The sequence below is a fragment of the Rhinoraja longicauda genome, chromosome 14 (assembly GCF_053455715.1).
Source record: "Rhinoraja longicauda isolate Sanriku21f chromosome 14, sRhiLon1.1, whole genome shotgun sequence".
NCBI classification, from domain to species: domain Eukaryota; kingdom Metazoa; phylum Chordata; class Chondrichthyes; order Rajiformes; family Arhynchobatidae; genus Rhinoraja; species Rhinoraja longicauda.
The window spans coordinates 18,110,878-18,130,579 of record NC_135966.1 but is presented as its reverse complement, the minus strand read 5'-3'; the positions used below and the strand labels follow the sequence as shown (position 1 = coordinate 18,130,579).

The window sequence follows — 19,702 nt, the reverse complement described above, 5'->3', positions numbered from 1 at the left end:
GCCATTCAATCATGGCTGATCAGTCTATCCTTCTCAATGCCATTCTGCTGCCTTCTCCCTATAACCATTAACACCCTTACTAGTCAAGAAATATTAAGAGATAGGTAAATATTTGAATGATTGTGGAACTAGAGTTTATGGCGAATTGGGTTGAGCAAAGATCAGCCATGATCACTGTCCATGATGTGGCTGGCTTGAGTTGCCTGGTGGTAGACTCTTGCTCCTATTTTCTTACATTCTGGTGTTCAATTGCTCAAGTGATACTTCCTTTGCTTTTGTAGAAACAAAGAATTTCAGGTGCTGGTTTATACTAAAGAGAGACACAAAGTGCTGGAGTAATTCAGTGGGTCAGGCAGCATCTCTAGAGAAAAATGATAAGTGACGTTTCGGGTCGGGTCACTTCTTCTGACTGCAATCCAGTTTTCTCCAGTCTGAGGAAGAACCCAACCTGAAATATCTCCTATCCTTTTTCTCCTGAGATGCTGCCTGATCCACTCCAGCACTTTCTGTCTTTCTTCCTGGCTTGTTTTTGTCCTTCTTTCCCATTTGTACATTTTTTTAAATTTTCAATAGAAAGTTTAAGTCCAAAACACTGATCATCTTTATCGTCTGACATGACTGTTTGTCCCACAATGTTCTTCCAGGTCTTTCTGTGTTTTAGTTCAGGTTTCCATATTCCATCTTGCATTTCTTTTGAGCAAAAGGCAGGATGGACTGGAAGTGATATCTGTTGAGTGAGGAATGGATAAACTTATTTTTGTAGGAAGAGAGACACAAAATGCTGGAGTAACTTAGCAGGTCAGGCAGCATCTCTAGAGGAAAGGAATAGGTGCCGTTTCGGGCCGGGACCCTTCTTCAGATACACATTTGTTCTGCTTTGATTTCTATAACTAATCTTTCAGAATTGTTTGGAACAGAATTAGGGCATTCGGCCTATCAAGTCTACTCCGCCATCCAATCATCGCTGATCTATCTTTCCCTCTCAACCCTGATCTCCTGCCTTAAGGCCATAAGGTTCCTTAAAACTAAAATGGCATCTCTTTACAGCACAAACAAGGCAAGTATTTCTGCATTTTTCAGATTCTTATTTCAGCCGCTTTTTACTGCCCTGTGATTGTTATTAATATATTTTCTGACAGGATTGAACATTAGATTGATGCTGCCTTTACTTTATCGGGACAATGATGCCATGACCATCAGGAAACAAGCATTAACCGATCTCCCTCCAGAGGGCTCAGCAGATTTACGAATTAAAAATTTCTGTTTGCTATCACATACTGTAACGTGTCGTCTATATCTGCATGGCAAATACATTTTCAGTGATATTCTGATGAAGTGTCATATCATATCATATATATCATATATATACAGCCGGAAACAGGCCTTTTCGGCCCTCCAAGTCCGTGCCGCCCAGCGATCCCCGTACATTAACCCTATCCTACACCCACTAGGGACAATTTTTACATTTACCCAGCCAATTAACCTACATACCTGTACGTCTTTGGAGTGTGGGAGGAAACCGAAGATCTCGGAGAAAACCCACGCAGGTCACGGGGAGAACGTACAAACTCCTTACAGTGCAGCACCCGTAGTCAGGATCGAACCTGAGTCTCCGGCGCTGCATTCGCTGTAAAGCAGCAACTCTACCGCTGCGCTACACTCATGAATAATTTAAACACATCATTAAATAATCACCATTGGATGCATTTACCATGTAATGCTCTGTGTTTAACATTTCTCATTTAACCAAAATAAAAGAATATTTTTTTAATGTTTAATATATAACCTATTAAATAAAATTTGGGGTTTTTGTGTTTTGATCAACCTCTGTTATATTGATACTTTGAATTGGAGGCACTCCAGTAAAGATCAATTATGAGTTCCTAATGATCATAATTAGCACTCAGTATTTGGCACACAATCTGCAAAGATGCAATGTGCTGTCAGTTCATCTTCTAAGATGTGGAAATCTTACTTGGCAATGGTAGAGGGTAAATTAAGTGTGGGATTCCTGCAGAGGGCAGACTACACTGCTTGCTGGAATATCATTCTTTCACTCATATCATTAACTATCATTCGCACATCGTTTGCACTGTGCATTGCTTAGTAGGTAAATGTATTTCCAATTTCTCACACTGAAAAAAACAATTTTCACTTCAGGAAATAAGAACAGAGGACAAAGTAGGTGCAGGCCAAATGGCTTTTCGAGGCTGTTCTGCCAATTCCATAAGATCGTAGCTGAACTTATGGCTCCTTACTTTCTTGTTGAATGGCTTAATGTAAAAAATAACCTGACATTTGAACATACCCAGTCTCTGAGAATACTTTCAAGATTTTTCTGGAGAATATTTAAAATATTAGTACAAACATAGGTTGTGCAAACCTTCATCCAGCTCCTAGATAACATTTTTTTCCCCACACCTTTGCCCTGGGTGGTTGACTCCCTAGCCAGAGATGATGCCTTCAATTGCCTTGTAATTATTATTGATATATGAATCAATTCCATGAATCAATATGGAAAAGACTCCTCCGTTAGTATCCTACCTCAGGCTCAGAATCTAAAATTGCACACAAGACTACTAATGTTATCTCACCAAAGTCTGCATGATCTACCTCAATATTATGTTTGAGCCCAAGTTGAAATTAAAGTCACTATATCTATTAAAGTGACACCACTGGACTTCATTCAGTCTCAGTTCAGATGATATGGAAACTCGCACGTCCTTGTTTGCTTACATTCTTATTATTCTAAAGCCATTCTGGTGGTCCTCTCTCCTTCTACTCACTGTATTAAAACGTAATTCAAAACTCTGCTGCCATATTCTACCTTGCACAGAATCCCTCTGCTTGTTAACCTTTCCTGCCTTTTAGTTAGGAAACACAACTATAATATAATTCCCACCAATATTCAAAATTACCCATGGTCTCATACATACCTATCATTCTCAGAGAGTATACCGATAAATATTAATATTAATATTAATATTAAACAAGCTTTAAGCAATAAAAGACAATGCTTATAGTAAAAATAATTGAATTATTTAGTTTAGTTTAGTTTAGATACAGGCATCAGGTTCTTTGGCTCACCGAGTCTGTGCCGACCAGTAATCCCTGCACACTAACACTATCCTACACGCACATAAGGGACAATTTACAATTTTACCAAGCCAATTACCCTATAGCTGTGCGTCTTTGGAGTGTGGGAGGAAAACAGAGCTCCTGGAGAAAACCCACATGGGTCATGGGGAGAACGTACAAATTCCGCACAGGCAGTACCCGTAGTCAGGATCGAACCCGGGTCTCTGGCGCTATAAGGCAGCAACTTTACCGCTACGCCACTGTGCCGTCATGGTGGCTTGCGAATTGTGACATATATGTAAAAATTATTTATGTAAAATTAGGTTTTATCAATACAAGTATCTTGAGCAGCAATTGGTAAACAACGTCACCTCAGGTCATCTAAAAGAGTAATGTTTTCAGGAAATTTTTACAGGGAGAATATTTTGTAAATACTAGCACTTTGTGTCAGTACACTAATTTCTGAATTTTATACCAGGGAAGGCTTCACAATATTGCCGTGAAGATGTTGCAAACTGCCAACAGCAAATTCTGGGGTACCCTTTATCCTGGAATTTGCCACAGAATTATAGATTCTCCCAGCAACGGAAATATCCTTATAAAACTTACTCCTTCAAGCCTCCTCCATAGATCAAACTGATTGTTCTTCTAACTACCATGGATTGTAGACACAATTAACTCAACTCTTCCTCATAAAATAACCTCCATTCTGGGAATCAATATGAGGAACATCTTGACTATATAGTCAAAGTATTTGTAATTAAAATCAGATTCTGCATATTTATCAAATTATTTGTCCTTACACTTTCATGTTTCCCTTAATAACAGTGCAAAATGCAAATGAGCTTTTTCATTGCACTGGTTTGCACCACTTTGAACATTCAATGTTATTGCTACCTGACATTAAATAAACACAAGGGAATAAAATGTAAAGATAAAATTGATTTGTTAACATACAAGCCTAATTTGACATCAAGGGTAAAGCCAGTTCACACAAAATACAAACAGTGTGCATCAAAGGACAAATCATGATATAATCATTATAATTAAACGCCAGTATCCCCTTGCTTAGTTATCATACCACACTTGCCAAAATCTTTGGTGTACACAGGGCTTTGAGAGCGAAATATTAAAATGGCATTGCAGAGGTTTCTACTCAGATTTCCACAATTAAAACTTTTGCCAGTGAATATTTGTTAGAACGTAAATCCATGCAATTTTAAAGGCCTCTAACATTGAGAACTTGTCCTTGTTAACAAGCAACAACATGATATATTCATTAAGCAGCTCTTGTCAATGCCACCACTATGTGAAGAAACAAACAGACTGGAGGCTTGGCAGCGAATGAAAAAACTCACTGAAATCCTGGCTGATGGTGCCACCGAGGCAGAACAAAGATCCAAAATAGTCCGCAGGTCCATCAGAGTTTCAGTGTAACATCATTTGGCGTGCTCAGTCAGAGTCTGGTATTTACATAGTACAGACGCTCCCTAACTTACATAAGGGTCACAATCCATGCACCCTAGCATAAGTCAGATGTTATGTTAGACCAAAACAGAAATAATACTATGCATGGTTAAATTTACAATTTGACACAGACCTCAAAGGAGCTCTGACACAGAGACCACATGGGAGCTCCGACACAGAGACCACATGGGAGCTCCGACATGGAGACCGCGTGGAAACTCCGACACAGAGACCACATGGGAGCTCCAACCCGGAGACCACATGGGAGCTCCAACATGGAGACCACATGGGAGCTCCGACACAGAGACCACATGGGAGCTCCAACATGGAGACCACATGGGAGCTCCAAATAGAGACCGCATGGGAGCTTTGATACAAAAACCCTGGGGGCGCTCTGACGTGGAGCCCACATGGGAGATCCGACGTGGAGACCACATGGGAATTCGGACACAGAGACCACTTGGGAGCTTTCATACAAAGACCTTGTGGGCACTCCAACATGGAGACCACATGGGAGCTCCGACATGGAGACCACATGGGAGCTCCGACGTGGAGACCACATGGGAGCTCTGACATGGAGACCACATGGGAGCTCCGACGTGGAGACCACATGGGAGCTCTGACATGGAGACCACATGGGAGCTCTGACATGGAGACCACATGGGAGCTCCGACGTGGAGACTACATGGGAAGTCCGATGTGTAGACCACATGGGAGTGTCAATAGGAAGACCACATGGGAGACCACTTGAGAGCATCCATGAGATTAGCTGACTAGCTGGCAGAAGCGACCACATGCGCAATGCTACCGAGCCACACAACTCAGATATAAAGCAAAGGGCTTAAAGAAATGGTTACATAAGTGTGAGTTTACATAAGTCGCCTATTACATAAGTTGGGGAGTGACTGTATTGGGTGGGAAAAATTAAACAGCCATGTGCAAACCATTAGTGAAGTGAAATGGCTTATTAATATTCCCTCTGGCTTTTACACAGTGCATATTGTGTGACTTTAGACGAGGTAGGATAAGGCTCTGTCTGTGGCATTGCTGTTGGGCATCCCCCTGGGCTTCAGAACCACTGAAGGCCTCTTTAGACTTTGTTCTACTGCAGCTGTGAAGGAGCAGGCACTGCCATTAGTAGACAAGTAAACCTGTCTGGAACTGATGGGACGGAGTCATGGTGGTGGTTAGAGGTGTTTGGGGAGGTGGGGGAGGTGGAGGGGGTGTGAGGGTTGGGGGATGTGTGAGCAGGATGAAGAGTTGAGACTACATGTTCAAAGAGCTGCTGGCATTTACCCTGGGTGTGGTCTCCCTACTCAGCTCTTAAGGGGAGATAGCAGAACACTAGCAGCACTTCCAGACTTAAGTGAGAATGTTTCCCAGTCGACACCTTGAAACCCAGAAGTGGAAAAGGCACCAGTTTTTTTTCCACCTTATTCGACAAAGGAATTTCATGCTCTATGAGTAAACTGCTGAGAAATAGCATGTGTAGGCAGAACTACAGATGCCAAAGCATCTGATCGAAGAACCGTGGCCCTGTCACGGTCTGACATGAGTAGTGTTGGTCAATTAAACAGCTAATGGGAGGTAAAGGCTCCAAGGACATCCTCATCCTTAATATTCCTGAGACAAGGGTGAGTGCTAAAGACAAGGGTGAAATATTAACATTCATATTCAGCTGAGTGGATGATCCGTCTTTCCAAAAACTCAAATCTTCAAGCACTTTGATTCCGTGTCATTTTGCATTAAGAATGAGCTGATAGCACAGTATACTTTAAAGAGGACTAGGCAATATACAAGTTGCAATATAAAGGCGTGCAGTCCAGAATTAGTTGTGTATCAAGCCAAGCTGTTCCAGTATAGCTGCAATACTCTTAATCATCCAACAATTCCCCAGGTATATCAGGCTAAATCCAACCCAGCTAATCATTGTTCTCAATCATCAGCAAATTGATGGAAGATGACATGACAAAATTATCAAGCAATAGTTATTCACCAACAATCTGCTCACCAATATTTAGTTTGGGTTTCAGTAGATGTATCTTGTTCCAGGCCTCTTCATCACAATCAGTGTGAACTAAATGGACAGATAACATTTACACTTCATGCTGCCTCGGCAATGCCCCCAGCGTAATCAAGGACCTGTCTCACTCCCTCTTCTCCCTTCTTGCATCAGGTAAGTGGTACAGAAGTTTGAAAATGCATACCTCCAGATTCAGGGACAATTTCTTCCCAGCTTTCATAAGGCAACTGAACTGTCCTGTCACCAGCTAGATTTTGGCCCAGACATCCCATCTACCATATTGGAGACCTTTAATCTATCTTAGATTAGAGTCAAATCTATTTTTCTCTGCTTCCTAGCCACAGGTTGCCCAGAGCAAAGAATGCTGCTTCATCAATAATCTCTACTCCATTGTAAGGTTGGAAGTGGCATGTTTGCTGATGATTGTATAAAGTTCAATTTTCGTTTCAACTTCATAGGAAATGAAGTAGCCCATGCCTACCTGCAACAAAACCGAGACCATATTCAGGCATGGGATGATGTGGTGAGTAATATTTGCATCAAAAGTTCCAGGCAATGACTATTTCCAACAAGAGAGAGTTTAATTACTTAATCTTCATGTTCAATGCCATTACTATCATCAAATCCACCAACATCAACACCCTGGGAGTAAACATTGACCAGAAGCTTAACTAGACCAGCCACATAAATACAGTGCTCGTTTGGAGAGGTCAGAGACTTGGTATATTGTTGTAAGTGACTCAACCTCTGATATACAAAACACATTCCACAGTCTACAAGAAATAAGTCACAAATGTGACAGAACTGCATACAGGAGTGCAGTTCCAACCTCATTCAAGATAATTAACAGCATTCAGATCAAAGCAGGTTTGGTTGGAACCTCGCCCCCCACCATCCTAAGTATTAGTTCTCTCCACTGCCAGCACATTGTGGCTGCAGTGTGGACCATCAAACACAGTTACCCAGGCTACTCGAATGGCACTTTACAAAACCCATTTAACACGGACATTAACAGGGGAAGATTAATGTGAGGATTTTGATGTTGAATTATTGTGTTATGGTGCTGTGAAACAGCCTGTAAAAACTTCACCTCAGATTGGTATTTTTAAAAACTATTGCTCCTCATCCTTGAAGGTCCTTGCGTAATGTGTAAATATTCTTCAAGGTTATCTTATATTTATAGAGCTGTATAAAATGTAGGGGTATACCGCAGAACGGTTTTTCCCCAGAGGATTTCTTCTTTACGATCCATTTTTTAAGAGGATGATAGCAGATGATCCAAGAAATTCATGTCGGGAAAGTGCAGCTTGGGAGATTTAGATTCTTCTTACAAATCTCTCATGTAAGTAATTTATCTAAAGATAAACAATGGTCTCTACGGCAAATATTGTGGGGTTAAATTTTAGATTTAAAAATTATAGCATTTAAGAACGTCTAAATTTGCATATTAAGCAAGAATTCTGGAATCAGTATCAAAAATACATTTTGTTATATATTCATTCATGTTATTTGGGATTCAGAAGCTAAACCATCACTTATCTGTCTATCCCCAGTTGCATTTCAGAAGGTGATGATGTGTTATATTCTTGAATCACTGCAGTTCTTGATGTGTGGGTGTACCCTCAATGCTGTTAGGGAGAAAATACCAACATTTTGACCCAGCCATGGTGAAGGAACGACGATATATTTCCAAGTCAGAATGGCGTGTGCTTGGAGTGTTCTTCCAGGTGGTGGCGTTCCCAATGCTGCCCTCGTATTTTAAGCTGATAGAGATGGAAAGTTTGGAAGGTATTGTCTAAGGAGACTTGATGAGATGCTACAACGGTACAAACTGTTGTAACTGAGTAAATGGTTGTGGTTACATTGCCTATCAAGTGGCCTACCATGTCTAAGATGTTGAGTTTCTTGAACGTTGTTCGACGCTGCACTCATTCAGCAATAGTTCTCCATCATGCTCATGACTTGAGCCTTTAGAAGGTGAGGAGATAAGGTTATTCACATCATGATTCCTAGCCTCTGACATGCTCTTGTGTTCACTTTGTGTATATGGCTACTCCAGTTCACTTTCTCATCAATAGTAACCCCGGGATATTGATTGCTGTGGATTCAGAGATGGTAATGCCATTGATTGTGAAGGGCTGATAGCTAGACTTTCTTCTCATTGGATATCATCATTTCTCCCCTCTCCCATCGGGCAAGAGGTACAGAAGTTTGAGAACACACACCTCCGGATTCAGGGACAGTTTCCTCCCAACTGTTATCAGGCAATTGAACCAACCTCTCTCCAGCTAGAGTGTGGTCCTGATCTCCCATCTACCTTATTAGAGACCTTTGATCCATCTTTAATTGGACTTGATCTAACTTTACCTTGCACTAAATGTTGTACCCTTTATCCTTTATTTACACTGTGGACGGCTTGATTGTAATCATGTACAGTCTTTTCTTTGACTGGATAGCGCGCAACTAAAATATTTCACTGTATCTGAGTACATATGACAATAATAAACTAAATTAAACTAAACCAAGGATGATCCGCCTTTCCAATAAAAGTTAGTCTTCAGGCATTTTAATTCAGTTACACGTTGTGTTAAGAATGAACTGACAGCACGGAATACTGCAAAGACAAAAGGATTAGGCAATATACAAGTTGCAATATAAAGGTGTGCAGTCCAGAATTAGTTGTGTGTCAAGCCAAGCTGCAATACTGTTAACTGTCCAACCATTCCCCAGGTATATCAGGCCAAATCCAACCCAGCTCATCATTGTTCTCAATCATCAGGAAATTGATGGGAGGTGTCGTTGACAATACTATCAGATAAAGCCTATTCACCAACAATCTGCTCACCAATATCTAGTTTGGATTTCAGTGGTTGTATGACCTCCTCATCACAGATGTTCCAGACCTCATCACAATCAGTGTGAATTAAATAGACAGATAATATTTACACTTCATGCTGCCTCGGCAAGGCCACCAGAGTAATCAAGGACCAGTCTCACCCTGCTCACTCCCTCTTCACCCCTTAAACACGCAAAATAAAAAATAATTACCTCTAGGATTAGTTGCTCCTTCACCAATTGCTTGTAAAATTACATTAGAAATTCATAAACACCACAGGGGAAAAAATGCGCTCCACAGAGTATCCCAAGTATGGAGCTCATTGCACTGCAGATAATTTCTTGGTTCAAATCAGCTTGGTCTGTGTCAGCCAATTTTGTTGGTTTATATTTGGCCAGTACATTTTTCATGGATTAGATTACAAGGGGACTAGAGGTAAAAGAGCCATTAGGAGGCAGTGATCACAACATGATAAGTTTTACTCTGCAAATGGAAAGGCAGAAGGGAAAATCGGAAGTGTCGGTATTGCAGTATAGCAAAGGGGATTACAGAGGCATGAGGCAGGAGCTGGCCAAAATTGATTGGAAGGAGGCCCTAGCAGGGAAGACGGTAGAACAGCAATGGCAGGTATTCCTGGGAATAATGCAGAGGTTGCAGGATCAATTTATTCCAAAGAGGTGGAAAGACTCTAAGGGGAGTAAGAGACACCTGTGGCTGACGAGGGAAGTCAGGGACAGCATAAAAATTAAGGAGAGGAAGTATAACATAGCAAAGAAGAGTGGGAAGACAGAGGATTGGGACTCTTTTAAAGAGCAACAAAAGTTAACTAAAAAGGCAATACGGGGAGAAAAGATGAGGTACGAGGGTAAACTAGCCAATAATATAAAGGAGGATAGCAAAAGTTTTTTTAGGTACGTGAAGAGGAAAAAAATAGTCAAGGCAAATGTGGGTCCCTTGAAGACAGAAGCAGGGGAATTTATTATGGGGAACAAAGAAATGGCAGATGAGTTAAACCGTTACTTTGGATCTGTCTTCACTGAGGAAGATACACACAATCTCCCAAATGTTCTAGGGGCCGGAGAACCTAGGGTGATGGAGGAACTGAAGGAAATCCACATTAGGCAGGAAATGGTTTTGGGTAGACTGATGGGACTGAAGGCTGATAAATCCCCAGGGCCTGATGGTCTGCATCCCAGAGTACTTAAGGAGGTGGCTCTAGAAATAGTGGAAGCATTGGAGATCATTTTTCAATGTTCTATAGATTCAGGATCAGTTCCTGTGGATTGGAGGATAGCAAATGTTATCCCACTTTTTAAGAAAGGAGGGAGAGAGAAAACGGGTAATTATAGACCAGTTAGTCTGACATCAGTGGTGGGGAAGATGCTGGAGTCAATTATAAAAGACGAAATTGCTGAGCATTTGGATAGCAGTAACGGGATCATTCCGAGTCAGCATGGATTTACGAAGGGGAAATCATGCTTGACAAATCTACTGGAATTTTTTGAGGATGTAACTAGGAAAATTGACAAGGGAGAGTCAGTGGATGTGGTGTACCTCGACTTTCAGAAAGCCTTCGACAAGGTCCCACATAGGAGATTAGTGGGCAAAATTAGGGCACATGGTATTGGGGGTAGGGTACTGACATGGATAGAAAATTGGTTGACAGACAGAAAGCAAAGAGTGGGGATAAATGGGTCCCTTTCGGAATGGCAGGCAGTGACCAGTGGGGTACCGCAAGGTTCGGTGCTGGGACCCCAGCTATTTACGATATACATTAATGACTTAGACGAAGGGATTAAAAGTACCATTAGCAAATTTGCAGATGATACTAAGTTGGGGGGTAGTGTGAATTGTGAGGAAGATGCAATAAGGCTGCAGGGTGACTTGGACAGGTTGTGTGAGTGGGCGGATACATGGCAGATGCAGTTTAATGTAGATAAGTGTGAGGTTATTCACTTTGGAAGCAAGAATAGAAAGGCAGATTATTATCTGAATGGTGTCAAGTTAGGAGGAGGGGGAGTTCAACGAGATCTGGGTGTCCTAGTGCATCAGTCAATGAAAGGAAGCATGCAGGTACAGCAGGCAGTGAAGAAAGCCAATGGAATGTTGGCCTTCGTAACAAGAGGAGTTGAGTATAGGAGCAAAGAGGTCCTTCTACAGTTGTACCGGGCCCTGGTGAGACCGCACCTGGAGTACTGTGTGCAGTTTTGGTCTCCAAATTTGAGGAAGGATGTTCTTGCTATGGAGGGTGTGCAGCGTAGGTTCACTAGGTTAATTCCCGGAATGGCGGGACTGTCGTATGTTGAAAGGCTGGAGCGATTGGGCTTGTATACACTGGAATTTAGAAGGATGAGGGGGGATCTTATTGAAACATATAAGATAATTAGGGGATTGGACACATTAGAGGCAGATAACATGTTCCCAATGTTGGGGGAGTCCAGAACAAGGGGCCACAGTTTAAGAATAAGGGGTAGGCCATTTAGAACGGAGATGAGGAAGAACTTTTTCAGTCAGAGGGTGGTGAAGGTGTGGAATTCTCTGCCTCAGAAGGCAGTGGAGGCCAGTTCGTTGGATGCTTTCAAGAGAGAGCTGGATAGAGCTCTTAAGGATAGCGGAGTTAGGGGGTATGGGGAGAAGGCAGGAACGGGGTACTGATTGAGAGTGATCAGCCATGATCGCATTGAATGGCGGTGCTGGCTCGAAGGGCTGAATGGCCTACTCCTGCACCTATTGTCTATTGTCTATTGTCTATTGTCTAAAAAGTTATAATAAATGGGCGGCATGGTGGCGCAGAGGCAGAGTTAATGCTTTACAGCGCTTGCAGCGCCAGAGACCCGGGTTTGATCCCGGCCACAGGTGCTGTCTGTACAAAGTTTTTTCTGCTCTCCCAGTGACTGCGTGGGTTTTCTCCGAGATCTTCATTTTTTTCCCTTACTGCAAAGATGTACAGGTATGTATGTAGGTAAATTGGCTTGGTAAGTGTAAACATTGTCCCTAGTGTGTGTAGAATAGTGTCAATATGCAGGGTTTGCCGGTGTGGACCCGGTGGGCCGAAGGGCCTGTTTCTGCGCTGTATCTCTAAACTAAACTAAAAACGAAAGTTCTTGGTAAAATCCAAGTTTTTCCTCTTGTTTCCAGTTTCCCCCAAATTCCGACAGTCTTCTACATTTTATCCTCTTCCTTCTCATAATCCCTCATTACAATCTAAAAGGCATTGCTTTAGGTATGGATCCCGGATGCAATTTTCTTTACTCACACAAAAATTACAAGGTAGCAGTTCAAGGTTGTCATGGCCACAAACTTTATTTTCACCAAAAATCCATTTAACAGATAATACACAGTAACATCCAGCCTGTCCAAAATGGCTTTTTTTCTATCTACAATTTGTATGCTGGAGTGAACACACTGCGGCTTAGATTTCAGCTGGATAATGGTATAAAATATAATGGCTTTCCAAGGGATTCAACTCTTCACTTTATTTTTCTCGTAAGAACTTTCATTTTCCTCTCATGGTTCTGCTATTTCATCATTTTACTTCCAAAAAGAAAATATGGCTGACAAATTCGGGTCTGCTGCCTTGTCAACTACATTATGCTCACTCCTCAGAGTGGTCCTGCTTATGCCAACAGTATCCTATGTTAATACCAGAAACTCTTAGGCATTAACTTGCCACATACAATCTACGCAGGAGGTTTTATACTCAAAGCTTGCCAACTTTGCCCTCTCTTACATGAATGGACTTCACAAAATCCCCAAAGAAGTAGTGTTGTTAGTCCCTTACAGCGCCAGAGATCCAAGTTCAATTCTGACTATGGGTGCTGTTTGTACAGAGTTTGTACGTTCTCTGTGAAGGTGTGGGTTTCCTCTGGGTGCTCTGGTTTCCTCCCACACTCCAAAGACATGTAGGTTATTTGGCTTCTGTAAAGTGTACATTGTCCCTAGTGTGTAAGATAGTGCCAGTGTATGGGGTGATCAGCGCTGGTCAGAGCTGACTCAGTGGGGTCTTAGGGCCTGTTTCCACATTGTATCTCTAAAGTGAACGCCTGAAACATCCAGATCTTGGTCTCCCCCCCCCCGAGTCATTCTTGATGTTCTTTCTGCCTTGTAACTTCCATCAACAATATTGGAAATTTTATATAAGTTCTATAGCTGGACTATTTTCCTCTCATTTATGTCCGTTAAAAGCCTGCCAGAAATGAGCATGGCTATTGATGAATGTAATGCTGCAATGTCTCTCATCTGGCATAAAAATCTAAAGATTATTGGCAATTAACTTCCTAGATAAAAGAGACTCACAATAGCTTCAGCGAATTCATCTCAAGTAGATAGAAACTGCTCTTACATTTGCACTTTCATCATCTATAGCAATAGTTTTAAATGTTTAAAGTAAGCAATTAATTTTACTTTATCCGACCAATGCGGTAGGAAGAAAAATGCACTGAGAACGAATCAGACAAATTTATCAACAGACCAAGTGCATATTCCTTCCATAAACATAAGTAGGTTCTACAGATAGTCTGGCAATTGCAACTTTTTTAAATGATTCATCGTGTAACCAGGCAACAGTTGCCATGGTGCAACGGAAGCTCAGCAAGAAGCAGCCTGAAAGAAAATTAAACACACTGGAGGGAGATGATGCATTAGGAAAATATAATCATGATTTTTTCCCGTAATTTTAATTCCTACAAGGGTTGATAAGATGGCACGCAATAAAGAATAACATGATAGTATTGAAATTAGGAACAATCTTGCCTTAGTCACAAAAAGCTGCCCTGTGCTATGTAAAATCACTGCCCGTAAAGGTAGCTGTGATCTTTATCGATATTATCTCTGCAAGTTTTATTTGTTCTCCTCATTGCACCACTTCATGTACTTTCAGACTGCCCTGGAAATAAAACCTAATTGCACAATTGATGATTAGACCCTTACTTTTAATAATCTTTAAATGCATAATAACATTTGTGAAATTATCTGCATTTTTAAAAAAAAACATTATTTTCCACGCATCTTCTGTTAGTACTATTGAAACTAATACGACACTTGAGTATTTAGATGACATATTAGTCTTGGTTCAAAATTCAGAGAGCAGAATTGCCCGGTACAAATCCAGTTACTACATTTGAGCAAAATTCCTGACACTCACTATCTATGAAGACCTTTATTTTTCTTACTTGTAGTGCAGCAGACAGAAAATCATTAAATAATAAAAGGCTAAATAATCTCTAGGAAATTGATATCAAATGACATTACTGCATTTTGGTCTATCTTGCCCAATCTGGTGCATTTATTTCTATGGGGCCATCAGTTCACATCAGTTTTATGTCCGTTCCTCGCATCATCATATTTTTCTTTTCCAAATGCCATGAATTGATATTATGGTATTTTGTTCAATAAACCCTGTTATAGAAATCCATGTACAAATAAGTCGATATTTTAAATTCCCTTCAGTACGTCTATTGATAAATCTTAGCCCTTACACCTGATACCAACTTGCAGGCACAGTGGGCACAATATATCAATATCCATGCTTACAAATTCCTTCATAAATTTTAAATATCGTCCTCAATTTTAATGAGAAAAGCAGTTTCTGATTTTTCTCCATAACTGAAATCTTATTCTCACTATATTTCTGCAGAATGTCCCCCGCACAGCCACAGGACTTAATGTTTCTTTCTATATAGTGGGGTGCCGAGAAAAATATAAATAGTTAAAAATGTAGCCCAAACCATGTCTGACGGAAATAAGATAAAACTTCCATGGTTTTATATTGAGTGACATACCTACAACATTCAAAATATTGTCCAGGCTTACGAGTCTTTTCTCCCTATATTCCAAAAATATTTTATCAGGAAGTGAAGTTGTTATCTATTTCCTACCCAAAATCAGTTGATAACTCAGTTGCAAGAAGAGCAGAGCATGCTGGTAACCAGGTTAACATCTATTGAGGGATAGAACACATGAAGGAAATCAAAATAGAAGCCAATCTAATTCCTTTATCCCAACATTTTTCAAGTGCTCTTGACTTGTACACTTCTGGGAAGTCCTTTCAGTCCCTCAGGAATTAATTATGTTAGATTCCACAAAATTGCACTGGACATAGAAAATAATTTTGTTTAGTTCTGCCAAAGATAGACACAAAATGCTGGAGGAATTCAGCAGGACAGGCAGCATTGCTGGAGAGAAGGAATGGATGCTGTTTCAGATCAAGACCCTGCTTCAGATTGGCAGTCTGAAGAAGGGTTTCAACCCCACATGTCACCCATTCCTTCTATCCAGTGATGATGCACGTCCCGCTGAGTTCCTCCAGCATTTTGTGTCTATCTTCGGACCAGCATCTGCAGTTCCTTCCTATACATTGTTTAGTTCTCCCTTTGTTTAATACAACTGGTTCAGTAAACATAAATTTAATGTGTTTTTTTACTGTGCCAACATCACTAGAATTACTAGGAACCTGTGGAAGTTTGTATCCCACTGCTGGACTCCATGAGGACTCTAACATTAGTGTGCAGATCTCCCATCAGCAGCTTGTCCACTTCCATATACTGGCACAAGAATCTCAGATGGTCACTAAGCTCACGATTCTAAGCTTTCTTAATGGAAGATTCAAGTTAGAGTGCTTCTAGGTTGATTTTCCATTTACGTTACCTGGCAGGTGAAACTGATGGGGAAAAAAATCTCCTCTTTGTGATTTAAACAACCTGGTGTTTTAAGTATCATATACCCATTTCCTCGCCAAACATATCAAAAAGTAAAGTAGAAGCAAGAAACTGCAGATGCGGGTTTAATACACAAAAAGCCAAAAAGTGCTGGAGTAACTACAGTTGGAGTGCTGGAGAGGTGATGCTTCAGGTTAAGACACTTTTTCAGACTGATTGTAGTGGGGGGAGGGGAGAGAAGAAAGCTGGAAGAGGAGAGAGACGGGATAAAGTGTGGCAAGTAAAAAAAGTAACAGACATCTCATGTTGCATAAAACTGGCTGAATGCATTTTGAATCCTGAAAGCATCACAACCATGTCACATAATCAAATACATTTCATTTTAATTGAAAGACATCAATAAGACATTACTGAGATGTAATTTAAGTACTTCTTTAACATCAGTGTGCATGCACAATATTCAAAATGAATGTGTTGAGCAACAGAAGCAACATACCTTTGTGAAAACATGTCCCTATATGGGCTGCCATCCTGAAGAGCAATGCCATAACCTCGATCGACTTTAGAATTCTTAGTTGTGACAAAGGCACAGTCCGGTTCATTTTCTGCCACATATTCTAGAGCTGCAACATCCCAGATGAATGCATAATTTCCAGACTTTACCTTTAAATAAGAAAGGTAATAATTTTAAAGGTCTTATTAATATCTTTAAAAATAAGAATTATCAAATGGATTGCACAATAAATAGTTCTGTACTTGGCCTCTAAAAAACATACAACATGGTGTATTAACTGAAACAATCTTTATATAATACATGCAAAAGTTGGTCCTCAACTGTTTACTTTTTTGTTTAAATATTATTGTTTGTGACTTATTTTCAAAATATGCCGATGGAAAATGCATGAATTCATATAGAAATAATTTACATACTTTTCACAAGGCAAAATGTATCAAATGTTTAAAGATATTGTTTCATGGCTTTATATATTAACCTTTATATTTCATACATATAATTAATTCTGGCATGTAGAGCTATGTTTTTAGTTCAATGCCTAATACAGTAATTGAATACTTTTCTTAGGAAGGCAACCAAGCGCAGGATATATTTACTTTTCTGCTAGTAATAAACAGTATGCACTAACTTCAGACTTAGTAATGAGATGATAATGCATTTGTCTAAGGTAGGTGATCAGTTGTCATACTCTAAAACACTATCTTATGAAAGTAATGGCAATTCTGTTAGTATCAACTACAGCAATAGCAGTACACCAGCATCTGTAGCTGTAAATAGCACATCATATTTGCATTAGTGATTTTTGTTTCAAAGGCAAACAGGATTGTGTGCAATCATGAATACTAATTCCACATGATCTTGAATGCCATTGAAATTGCACATTAAAACCATTGTGAATTTCTGCAGCAATAGCACATTCTGTGATGAGCTTTCTCTGAATGTGATAATGAACCAGGGGAAGCAGCAAAGGTTAACCTCACATTTGCTGACTTTCATCCAGCTAAAGTAGTTCAATAATGGAAATTCTAACTGAATTGTACACTAATTAAGTAAATTAATTAGGTTATTTTTATTGTAAAATCATTTCTCACAGCTATTTTGATGACTCTTCAATCAGTCTGCAGGGGTAACCCTAAGCATTCTGTTGGCTGCTACTGTAATTCTCTACTCCGCTCCATCTCTGACCCATCAGTGTGTGGTTTCCTGCACAATCACGATGAGCTCCAATACAGGTTAGCAGAACAACACCCCATTTTCATCTGGATTCAATGTAAAATTTAACAACCTCATGCATTAATTGCCCAACTGTGATATTTGCACAGCAAATATTTATTTTCTATTTCCTTTACTTTTTCTTTTATTCTCTCTGTGCCTTCCTGTTCTGCATGTCATAACTCCTACATTATTTTATCTATGCCCTCACTCATAACTGCTCCCCCTTCATTCACTGAGCAAATAACTTTGTTTTCGCCTAATCCACATAGTCACGTCGATTTTACCTTGTCAGAGCAATCTCCATCTCTACCACCATCCTTGAAGATTAACAAGAATGGGCAACTCTTGCAATATAGACTCAGTGGGCTGCTTCTATGCATTACATACTTAATCGAGGATTGTACTTAGTTATGGCAATAATTTTACTGATCTGTACGTAAAAGAAAGTAATTTCATTGTTCCTTGGTACACAAGAAAAAAAGAACAATCCGCATGGTATTGTCCTGGGCAAGTCATGCCTTGTAAACTTGATTGAGCTTTTTGAAGAAGTTTCAAAGGTGATTGATGAGGCTGGGGCAGTGTGTTTTTGTCAACATGGACTTCAGTAAGGTATTTAACAAGGTCCCTCATGGTAGGCTAATCCAGAAGGTTAAGATTCATGGTAACTTTGTAGTTTGGTTTCAGAACTGGCATTCCCATTGAAGACCGAGGGTCATGGTGGAAAGGTATTATTCTGGAGGTCCGTGACCAGTGGTTTTCCACAGGGAACAATGCTGGGATCACAGTTATTTGTGACAGATATAGTTAGTAAGTTTGCAGATTATACAAAAAAGTGTTGGAATTACATTGGTCTCTGGCACTATACAGCAGAAACTCTACTGCTGCGCCACGATGCCGCCCTGGAACGTGTCTGCAATGTGCTGCCAGGAATGGTCGTGAAAACAGATGCGGTAGTGGTGTTTAAGAGGCTTTTAGAGATGCACATGAAGTGGAGGGATATGGATGACGTGCAGGCAGAAGGGACTAAATTAAATTGGCATCATGCTCAGCACAGACATTGTGGGCTGAAGCAACTGTTCCTGTGCTGACCTGTTCTATGTTATATACCGATGAGCCAAAACACTATGACCACTGACAGGTGAAGTGAATAACATTGATTATCTTGTTACAATGGCACCTGTCAAAGGGTGGGATAAATTAGGCAGCTAATTAGATAAATTAGCAGATCTGTTGGATGCAGGAGAAATGGGCAGGAGTAAAGACCTGAGCAACTTTGACAAGGGCCAAATTGTTATGGCCAGATGACTGGGTCAAAGCATCTCTAAAACGGCAAGGCTTGTGGGGTGCTCCCAGTCAGCAGTGGTGAGTACCAACCGACAGTGGTCCGAGGAGGGACAAACCACAAACCGGCAACAGGGTGTTGGGTGCCCAAGGCTCATCGATGCGCGAGGGCAACGAAGGCTATCCTGTCTGGTCCAAACCAACAGAAGGTCTACTGTGGCACAAGTCACAGAAAATTTTAATGGTGGTCATGGGAGGAATGTACAGTGCATCACACCCTGCTGCGTATGGGGCTGCATAGCTGCAGACTGGTCAGAGTGCCCAAGATGACCCCTGTCCACCGTCAAAAGCGCCTACATTGGACATGCGTGTGTCAAAACTGGACCATGGAGCAGTGGAGGAAGGTCGCCTGGTCCGATGAGTCCCGTTTTCCTTTAGATCACGTGAATGGATGTGTACGTGTGCGCCATTTACCTGGGCGTGATGGCACCAGGATGCACTGTGGGAAGACGACAAGCCGGTGGAGGGAGTGTGATGCTCAGGGCAATGTTCTGCTGGGAAACCCTGGGTCCGGCCATTCATGTAGACGTCAATTTGACACGTGTCACCTACCTAAACATCGTTGCAGACCA

At 40.8% G+C, this 19,702-nt stretch overlaps 1 protein-coding gene across 2 annotated transcripts in view; it reads right to left on the bottom strand.

The window, feature by feature from the left end:
* Positions 1-19,702, bottom strand: part of LOC144600103 (glutamate receptor ionotropic, delta-2-like) — a 361,426-nt gene that overhangs the window by 17,236 nt on the left and 324,488 nt on the right. For both annotated transcript variants that reach the window (XM_078411520.1, XM_078411521.1), the window contains exon 14: positions 16,557-16,723. In XM_078411520.1, the coding sequence (XP_078267646.1) occupies positions 16,557-16,723 (167 nt within the window). The remainder of the gene's footprint in view (positions 1-16,556; positions 16,724-19,702) is intronic.